The 9,479-nt window shown below is 49.1% G+C and overlaps 1 protein-coding gene and 1 long non-coding RNA gene across 2 annotated transcripts in view; one reads left to right on the top strand and one right to left on the bottom strand.

Moving 5' to 3' along the window:
• Clptm1 (CLPTM1 regulator of GABA type A receptor forward trafficking) overlaps positions 1-9,479 on the bottom strand; it is a 30,219-nt gene that overhangs the window by 13,057 nt on the left and 7,683 nt on the right. The window contains exon 3 of the mRNA XM_015496719.2: positions 670-793. Within this exon, the coding sequence (XP_015352205.1) occupies positions 670-793 (124 nt within the window). The remainder of the gene's footprint in view (positions 1-669; positions 794-9,479) is intronic.
• The window catches only part of LOC125612584, a 23,409-nt gene that overhangs the window by 833 nt on the left and 13,097 nt on the right, over positions 1-9,479 (top strand). Inside the window, exon 2 of the long non-coding RNA XR_007343026.1 lies at positions 6,974-6,978. This is a non-coding gene — a long non-coding RNA (uncharacterized LOC125612584). The remainder of the gene's footprint in view (positions 1-6,973; positions 6,979-9,479) is intronic.

Genomic DNA, 9,479 nt, shown 5'->3' on the forward strand with positions numbered 1-9,479 from the left:
ACCTAAAAAAAAAAAAAAAAAAAAGAATAGAAAAGAAAGAAAGAAAAAATTTTAAGAGGCAGGACCTCCCTGGATAACCCCCTCCTCGACTGGCCCCCCTTTACCTGCAGGCCCCAGGGCTAGTGACTTGGGAGGGGGCAGGCTTTGCAGAACACCCTCCTTGCCCAGGCCATCTTAGTCTGCACTCCCGAGGGCCTACTCAAGAACAGCTCTGCAGGGGTCACCTCCCACCAGAACCCTGGGAAGCTGCCTGGGAGCCGCGGAGAACCCCAGGGAGAGGCCCAGGCCAAGGCCTGTGGTGGAGGCTCCTGGGCTGCCTGGTGCCGGCCCTCCGTCCCCTGTCCCCCGTCCCTCCCCGCTCCCCTGCGTGTCTCCCATCACAACCTCTAAGGGCTGGACAGACTTCTGGAATTACAGCTAACGCCCTGCTGGGACAGTTTTTAAATAACTGAGTGAAGTCTTTGGCATCCCGCCTCAACATCAACCGCACAAAACAAAAAGCCCAAGGAGCTCACCATTTCCTTCCACGTGGCACAGGTTGCACCTGCTGGTGGCCCAGGCCCGGCCCCTGCCTGCTCACAAGCCAGCGGTGGCCAGGGTCTGCTCCCTCCCAACAACCCGGCACTGTCACTCCTCCACCACCCACACCACCTCCCACCCAGCAGTTACCATTAAAGTGTCTTTGGGGAACAGGTTGCGGCTGGCGACACGTGGGGCTCCCCCGGGGCCCGTCTGGTCCTGAGGGGCCGGCCCTCGGCGGAACCAGCTGCTGATGGCCCAGATGATGAAGATCCTGAGGAGAAAGCACACAGGCTGAGCCACCGGCCTGCCCCCAGCAACCCAGCGCCTCGCTGGGCACCTGCACTTCAGGGTCTGGCTAGGGACTGTGACCGAGTGGTGCAGGGTCCCCAAAAAGTCAGTCACAAGGCAGCTGAGATGGCAAGAGGACCCCAAGTGAGGTGTGGAGGTAGGCCCAGGTGCCAGTGGGTGCTGGGGGCCCGGCACTGCCTGGCTCCACATGGGGCCACCCTGACTCCCCCAGGGGCTCTGGGCAGTCACGTGGCCTCACGAGCTCCCACACCTGAGAAGCACCCGCCCCAACCCCCGGGGTCCCTGCGAGAGAGAATCCTAGGAATCTGGAGTCCCAATATTTCAGGGACACAAAACCTTACAAGAAGGAACATTTTCAAACTTCAAATCAACTGAAAACTGGAGAAATGGTGGTAAGTAATGGGTTAGTCCTCATTTTTAGCCACAAGGTGAGGTCCTTCAGACCCACTCGGCCCTCAACGAGGACTACAGAGGGAGCAGGGCTGTGTGGCTCAGTGGTGGAGCGCTTGCCTAGCACAGGGGAGGTCGTGGTTTCATCCTCAGCCCCACACAAAAAATATATTAATTAATCAAAGGCACTGTGTCCACCTACGACTAATTAATATATATATATAAAAAGAACTGAGGAGGCTGGAGCTGGGGCTGAGCAGTAGAGCACTCGCCTAGCACATGCAAGACCCTGGGTTCGATCCTCAGCAACCCATAAAAATAAATAAAATAAAGGTATTGCGTTCAACTACAACTAAAAAATAAATTTAAATAAAAAGAACTGAAAGGGCTCAAAAAAAATCAATAGGGCTGGGATTGTGGCTAGTGATAGAGTGCTTGCCTCTCACGTATGAGGCCCTGGGTTCGATCCTCAGCACCCCATTAAAGATAAATAAAAACAGATATTGTGTCTGTCCATCTACAACTAGAAAAAATTTTTAAATAAAATGAAAAATCAATTAATATACTAAGAATATATCAACACATTTTATATTTGTTAATTACAAATATTGAGAAAATGAGATTACATTTGGCCCTCGGTATCTGCAGGTTTTGCATCCATAGCCAACCAAGCTCAGATAAAAAATACTCATAGGGCTGGGGATGTGGCTCAAGCGGTAGCGCGCTCGCCTGGCATGCATGCGGCCCGGGTTCGACCCTCAGCACCACATACAAACAAAAGATGTTGTGCCCGCCGAAAACTAAAAAATAAATGTTAAAATTCTCTCTCTCTCTCTCTCTCTCTCTCTTTAAAAAAAATAAAATAAAATTCATATTCAGAGGGGGGAAAAAAAAAACCAGCCAGGCGCGGTAGTGCATGCCTGCAGTACCAGTCTTCAGGAGGCCGAAGCAGGAGGATCCCTGGAGCCCAGGAGCTCCAGGCCAGCCTGGGCAACACAGCGAGACCCTGTCTTCCTAAAAAACAACAAAGAGGCTGGGCACAGTGGCACACACCTGTAATCCCAGCGGCTCAGGAGGCTGAGGCAAGAGGAATGCAAGTTCAAAGCCAGCCTCAGCAACTTGGCGAGACCCTGTCTTTAAATAAAATATAAAACGGGCTGGGGATGTGGCTCAGTGTGTGCGTGTGTTTGAGAGAGTGTGTGTGTGAGAGAGAGAGAGGAAAACAGAGAGACAGACACTAGGGACTGAGCCCAGGGGTGCTCTACCACTGAGCCATATCCTCAGCCTCCTTTATAAATTTGAGACAGGGTCTCACTGAATTGCTGAGGCTGGCCTCAAACTTGCCATCTTCTTGCCTCAGCCTCCCAGCGGCTGGGATTACAGGCACGTGCCACCATGTCCAGCTGAGAAGCCTGGATTTTGAGCTGGGATGCAGCTCGGTGGGAGCACCCACCTGTTATGCACAAGGCCCTGGGCTCCATCCCCAGCACCACAAAAACAAAAGCTGTAAAGTGGAAAAGGACCGGGTGCTCCGCTGGCATAGGCGGGCTGCCCCCCGACTGAGCTTGGTCAGGCGCAGGGACTTGCCTCTGCCTGCAGAAGCCATGAGGCCCAGGGGTCTGGGGTCTCAGGGGCCGTGGCCTAGCTCAGCCACCTGCTGCCTCCCCAAAAGTCCCTGAGGCACACGGCTGGCATTCTCTGGGGACCCAACCGCCTCCACGAGAAGTTCCCATTTTAGTAAATACTCCCAGGAACATTTGGGAGCGAAGACACCCACAGGCAGCTCCGTCCTGCCTAGTGAGGAGCCCATGGAGAAGCACCCGCCCCAACCCCCGGGGTCCCTGCGAGAGAGAAGGAAAGTCCCCTGAATAAAACCAGGCAGGCTGGGGCTCCATTCCCTAGTTCTCTGGAGAACATGTGTCACCATGGTCTTCAGGGCCTTTGTGGAAGGCTCACAGACACGGTCCTCTGCTCATGGAGCCAGGCCTACAGGGCCTGGACCCTCCTGACATTTTTCAATTTACCCGAGTAAGCAAATAAAACAGACTTTAAGTCCTCCCTCCCTCCCTCCCACCCCAACTACTGCCCTACAGCCACCAGTTCAGAAAAGTTGTAAATATGATTTCTTCCATTTTTTCTCATTACTAGGAATTGAACCTGGGTCTCAGCAGCTTAGGCCAGTGCTCCGCCACTGAGCCCCAGCCCCAGCACCCTTTGTTTGTATTTTACTGAGACGAGTGCTCTAGAGTGGTCCAGGTTGGCCTCAAACCTGTGATCCTTCTGACTCAGGCTCCTGAGTCTCTGGGATTACAGGTGTGCATCACCATGCTTAGCTGGAAACTTGTAAATGTATGAAAAGACATAAATTAAAACTCCTAGCTGGCCAGGTACAAGGTGCTCAGCAACTCCGCAAGACCCTGTCTCTAAATAAAATACAAAATGGGCTGGGGAGGAGGCCCAGTTCAATTCCCGGTACAAAAAAAAAAACAAAAAACCTCCTAGCTGGACACCGGAAAGCACGCCTGTAATCCCAGTGACTCCAGAGGCCGAGGCAGGAGGATCATAAGTTCAAAGCCAGTCTCAGCCACCTAGTAAGTCCTTGTTTCAAAATATAAATAAACAGGGCTGGGATGTAGCTCTGTGGTGAAGCACCCCTGAGTTCAATCCCTGAGTGATGGAGAGGGAAAAAACAAAAGAAAACAAACCCTCCGTCTCCCCACTCCTTTATACACCCAGTGCTGGCCATCTCCACCCCAGCAACCACGGGTCTAGTTTGAGGACAAGCTCAAATGCACACATGCCACCCGTCCCCAGAGCCTATTTCACATAATCTCCCTAAAGCTGTGAGGAGTTCAGGGACCCTGAAAATAAACCCTCAATTTAAGAACTCCACACAGATGGGAGGATGACAAGTTTGAGGCCAGCCTAGGAAACGTAGTGAGAACTGTCTGAAAATAAAATAAAAAAGTACTCAAAGGTAGAGTGTATGCCTAAGGTGTGAAGGCCCTGGCTTCCATTGCCAGCACTGGGGTGGGGTGGGGTGGGGTGTGCAGACAGGCAGGGGCAGCGGCGGTGGTGCATGCCTTTAATCCCAGTTACTTGGGAGGCTCATAAATTCAAGGCCAGCCTGGGGCTACCCATTGAGACCCTAAATCAAAATTGAAAATAAAAAGCACGGCCAGATGTGGTGGAGCACACCTGTAATCCCAGCAACTTGGGAGGCTGAGGCAGGAGGACTACAAGTTTGAGGCCAGCCTCAGCAACTTTGCAAGACCCTCAGCAACTTAACAAGACCCCGTCTCAAAATAAATAATAAGAAGTGCTGGGGCTGACTCCAGGGCTGGGGGTGTGGTTCAAGCGGTAACGTGCTCGCCTAGCATGCTTGAGGCACTGGGTTCGATTCTGAGCACCACATAAAAGTAAAATAGAGATACTGTGTCTACCTTAAAAACAAAGATGACTCCAGACAAAATGGTCTGTGTGCATCCACCCAACTGACGGCGGCGCCAGCTGGTTCTCAGGGAGGAAACGAGCCTGCGGTGAGTCTGTATCAGAGCTCTTTCATCCGCGGCAAGCTCCCTTCTGTACTGATGCAGAAAGATTTCTCAGATACCTTGCTAATGAGAAAACACCAAGGAGAGGCCAGTGTGTGACACAGCCTGCTTCTTCTGTAAAAATGAAGGGAAGGACACAAGTAATCTATGCAGAGCTGCTGGGCCGTGAAAAATGAGTGACACAGAATAAGATCCTAAATCGTTACACGGCCATCGGGGAAGGGAGGGGGAAAGGAGCTCGTGGTGGAGAAGCCTGGGGCGCCAGCGGCAGGAGCGCGCCCAGGCTTAGGGGCTGAACACCCAGAAGAGAGTTCTTCCTGCACAGCTCCCGGTAGCCTGTGGGACTCCAAGGACTGACCCAGGAGTGCTCCACCACTGAGCCCCAGCCCCAGCCCTTTTGATTTTCAGACAGGGTCTTGCTAAGTTGCTGAGGCTGGCTTTGAACTTTGCCATCCTCCTGAGCCACCGGGATTACAGGATGTGCCACCATGCGTGGCTATGTGCCACCCTTGGAGGACACCAGGCAGATGACCCTGTCCCACGGCAGAATGTGATTGACAACTGCGTCAGATTTTGTGGGTTATTTTTTAGCTATACATGGACACAGTATATTTCGTTTAATTATTTTTTTGTGGTGCTGAGGATCGAACTCAGGGCTCACATGTGCTAGGCGAGCGCTCTGCCGCTGAGCCCCAGCCCCAGTCCATAAGGTTGTTTTTTTTTTTAATTGAACAATGAAAGCAATGCCACACTAGTGACATGGATTCTCATGGAATCCATTTGATGACCCTTGGTCAGCGCTCCCGTCTGTGAGATGGAAACTGAGGCACAGGAAAGGTGATCACCTGAGCATGTGCCACAGCTGAGAGGTGTTGAGGCCGGCTCTCCCATGCAATCGGAGCCACCCGTGCCCCCAACCTTTCCCGCCCCAAATGATGATAGCTGATTCGCTATTTTGGACAAGTGGGTAGCTCATAATTTTTCTTAAACAAGTTTGTCTTTGAGCATCCTAATGTGACCCGCTTAGGGCCAATTACTAGGTATGTGCTCACCAGATGGCCACCAACCAATAGTCCCGCCTTTTCTTTAGTGTCGGCCCTCCAGAGCTGCAGGTTTCACTTAACGTGAAATGAACCAACCGCAGATGGAAAGCATTCAAAAATAAAAACTGCTTCTGAACATGTATAAACCTTTTTCATCTCATTATTCCCTGAAAAGTACAGTGTAACACCTGTTTGTGCAGCATGCGCACTGTGTTAGGCATTCCAAGAGACCTAGGGATGACTGAAAGTAAACGGGAAAGCCAGGCATGGCGCCGCACACCTGTGATCCCAGTGACTAGGGAGGATGGCAAGTTCAAAAGCCAGCCTCAGGAACTTGGCGAAGCCCTAGGCAATTTAGCGAGACCCTGTCTCTAAATAAGAAATAAAAAAAAGGCCTGGAGATGAGGCTCGGTAAAGCATCCTTGGGTTCCATTCCTTTCTCTCCCCTCCAAAATAATGGAGTAAACAGGAGCCTGTGAGCAGGGTGTATGCAGACTCCACATGGCTTCAGAGGACTTGGGAAATGTTGTACCACTGAGCTAAGCTCAGGCCCCTCATTTTTCTTTATACTCTTCTAGGTTGTCTAAATTGTTTTATTTTATACAATAAGTACATATGATTTACAAATTTAGAGGAAATCTAATAAATTACAGATCTGCCCAACAATCTATAGACAGATCCCTGCCCCCACAGAATCACCCTCCTTTCACTTTAGGAAGAGAATCACTGCTTTTCAGCAAGGTGCTTGGGTCCCCAGCATAAAGAGTACATTTCCCAGCCTTCCCTGTGGCCGGCCCTGGTGATGTGCAGACATTCTAGCTAAGGGGATGGCGGGCACACCTGTAATGCCAGCGACTCAGGAGGCTAAGGCCAGAGGATCCCACGTTTGAGGCCAGCCAGGCAACTTTGTGAAACCCTGTCTCAAATAATAAATATAAACAGTGTTGGGGATGTGGCTCAGTGGTAGAGTGCCCCTGAAGGAAAGGAAGAAAACAAAACTTACACCTTTCTGCTGTGTAATTTCTCACAGCTAAAAGAGAACTGACTGTATGGCCTGGTCTTCTGACCATTTTACTGAAGTACGTCTCCAAAAAGAAGAGAACAAAGAAATGTCCATTTTACAGATGGGTAAATAAGGGCACAGAACAGAAAAAGGGCCTGTCACTAGGTGTAGACAGACAGGGACAAAACCAAGTGCCAGATATACCACCCCATTCCCACCTATTATCCCCCTAACTAGACACTGAGGGCACAACCCTGAGTCCCACTGTTGGAAGGAACATGAGAATCCATACGCAAGAAGATACCATCACCTGTCACAGGAAAACAAAGGCTGACCGTTCATCAGAGCTAACCAAAGCAGTAAAAGTCACAGGGACAGGGGGCTGGGGCTGGGGCTCAGCAGTAGAGCGCTTGCCAAGCACATGTGAGGTCCTGGGTTTGATCCTCAGCACCCATAAAAATAAATAAATAAAACAAAGGTATTATGTCCAACTACAACTAAAAAGTTAAAAAAATAAAATAAAAAGTCACAGGGACAGAAGTAGACATGGTGGTACATGCCTGTAATCCAGAGGACCACAAGGTCAAGGCCAGTCTCAGCAATTCAGCAAGACCTTTGGCAACTTAACAACACCCTGTGTCAAAATTTAAAAATTGGGGGTGTGGCTCAGTGGTAAAGCGTCCCTGGGTTCAATCTCTAGTGCCAAAAAAGAGAGAGAGACATGCACACACACACGCACACACACAGAGTATACAGACAGATGTCAGAAGGCAGTGAGAAGACAAAGTGGGGAGTCTGTATTTAGTGGGTTTCAGTTTGGGAAGGTGAACAGTGTGACAGGCATCTATCGGGGTGAATGTACTTCTGCATCTGGTGGGGTCTGGGGGTGCAACTGGGCACTCTACATTGAGATACACCCCAGTCCTTTTGTTTTTTATTTATTTTTATTTTGGGGGTTCTAGGGATTGAACCCAGGGATACTTTACCACTGAGCTAAAACCCCAGTCCATTTTATTTTTTATTCTGTGACAGGGTCTCGCTAAGTTGCCCAGATCGGCTTTGAACTTGTGATCCTCCTGCCTCAGCCTCCCAAGTCACGGGGATTACAGGAGTGTGCCATCTCTGGCAATGTGAATATACTTAATATCACAGGAGATTACACTTAGAAAGGCTTAAAATAGCTGGACATGATGGCGCACACCCGTAATCCCAGAAACTCTGACGACGTAGGCAGGGTAGCCAGTTTGAGGCCAGCAATTTAGCAAGACCCTGTCTCAAATTAAAAAATTAAAAGGGCTGGGGTTGTGGCTCAGTGGTAAAGTGCTCACCTAGCATGTGCGAGGCACTGGGTTCAATCCTCAGCACCACATAAAAATAAATAAAATAAAGGTATTGTGTCCAACTACAACTAAAAAATAAAAAAATATATATTAAAAAAAAAAAAAAGGATTTGGGATGTACCTTAATGGTAAAGTGTCTCTGGGTTTAATTCCCTGTCTCCCCACCACCCTTGCAAAGAAAATACATATATATAGTTAAAATGGTCAATTTTTGTCTTCTTTTGCACTTGTGGGGATTGAAGGCATGGTTCTGAGCACACTAGGCAAGTGGTCTATCACTAAGCAATACTCCCAACCTTAAAACAGTAAATTTTCTCTGTAGAGGTTGCAGACTGAGTTATGTTCCCCAAAATTCCTGTGTTGAAGGAATAACTCTTAGTACCTCAGTGACTATGTTTAGAGATGGCAATAATAATAAATAATAATCAATAGGCAATTTAGCAGTAGACATGTGCTTAGTATGCATGAGGCCCTGGATTTGACCCTCAGCACAATGAGTAAAACCTTTTAAATAAACAAGGCCAGGCACAGCTACTGGAACTGCAGCTACTTGGGAGGCCAAAGCAGGGGGTCATAAATTTGAAAGCTGCTCTCATTAAGCTTAGTGAGACCCTGTGGCAAAACAAAAAATAAAAAGGGTTAGGAATGTGTGACAGTGACAGAGCACTCCTGAATTCAATCCCCAGTACCACAAATCAGAATAAAATTGAAATGAAGATGTTATTCGGGTACATGAGGTCCTAATCCACCATGACTGGATTCCTTATAAGAGATTAGGACCCAGGGGGGCTGGGGGTATAGCTCAGTTCCTAGAGTTTGTGCCTCCCATGCACAAGGCCCTGGGTTCAATCCCCAGCACTGCCCAAAAAAAAGAGAGAGAGAGAGATTAGGGGGGCTCGGGATGTGTCTCAAGTGGTAGCGCGCTCGCCTGGCATGCGTGAGACCCTGGGTTTGATCCTCAGCACCACATAAAAATAAAATAAAGATATTGTGCCCACCTAAAACTAAAAAATAAACATTAAAAAAAAAAGAGAGAGAGAAAGAGAGATTAGGACCCAGAACAAAAAAAGAAGAGGGCTGGGGATGTGGCTCAGCCGTGGTGACCACAGGCTCCCGTGTGCATCCCAGCACTGCGAGAAAACGAAATTCTATCACACGAAAAGTAAACCTCTGGGCTGAGGCTGTGGCTCAGGGGCAGAGGGCCCGCCTAGCATGTGTGAGGTGCAGGGTTCGATCCTCAGCACCACATTAAAAAAAATAAATGAAAGTATTGTGTCCATCTACAACTAAAAAATATTAAAAAAAAAAAAAAAAGTCA

This window comes from Marmota marmota, unplaced genomic scaffold (assembly GCF_001458135.2).
Source record: "Marmota marmota marmota unplaced genomic scaffold, marMar, whole genome shotgun sequence".
NCBI classification, from domain to species: domain Eukaryota; kingdom Metazoa; phylum Chordata; class Mammalia; order Rodentia; family Sciuridae; genus Marmota; species Marmota marmota.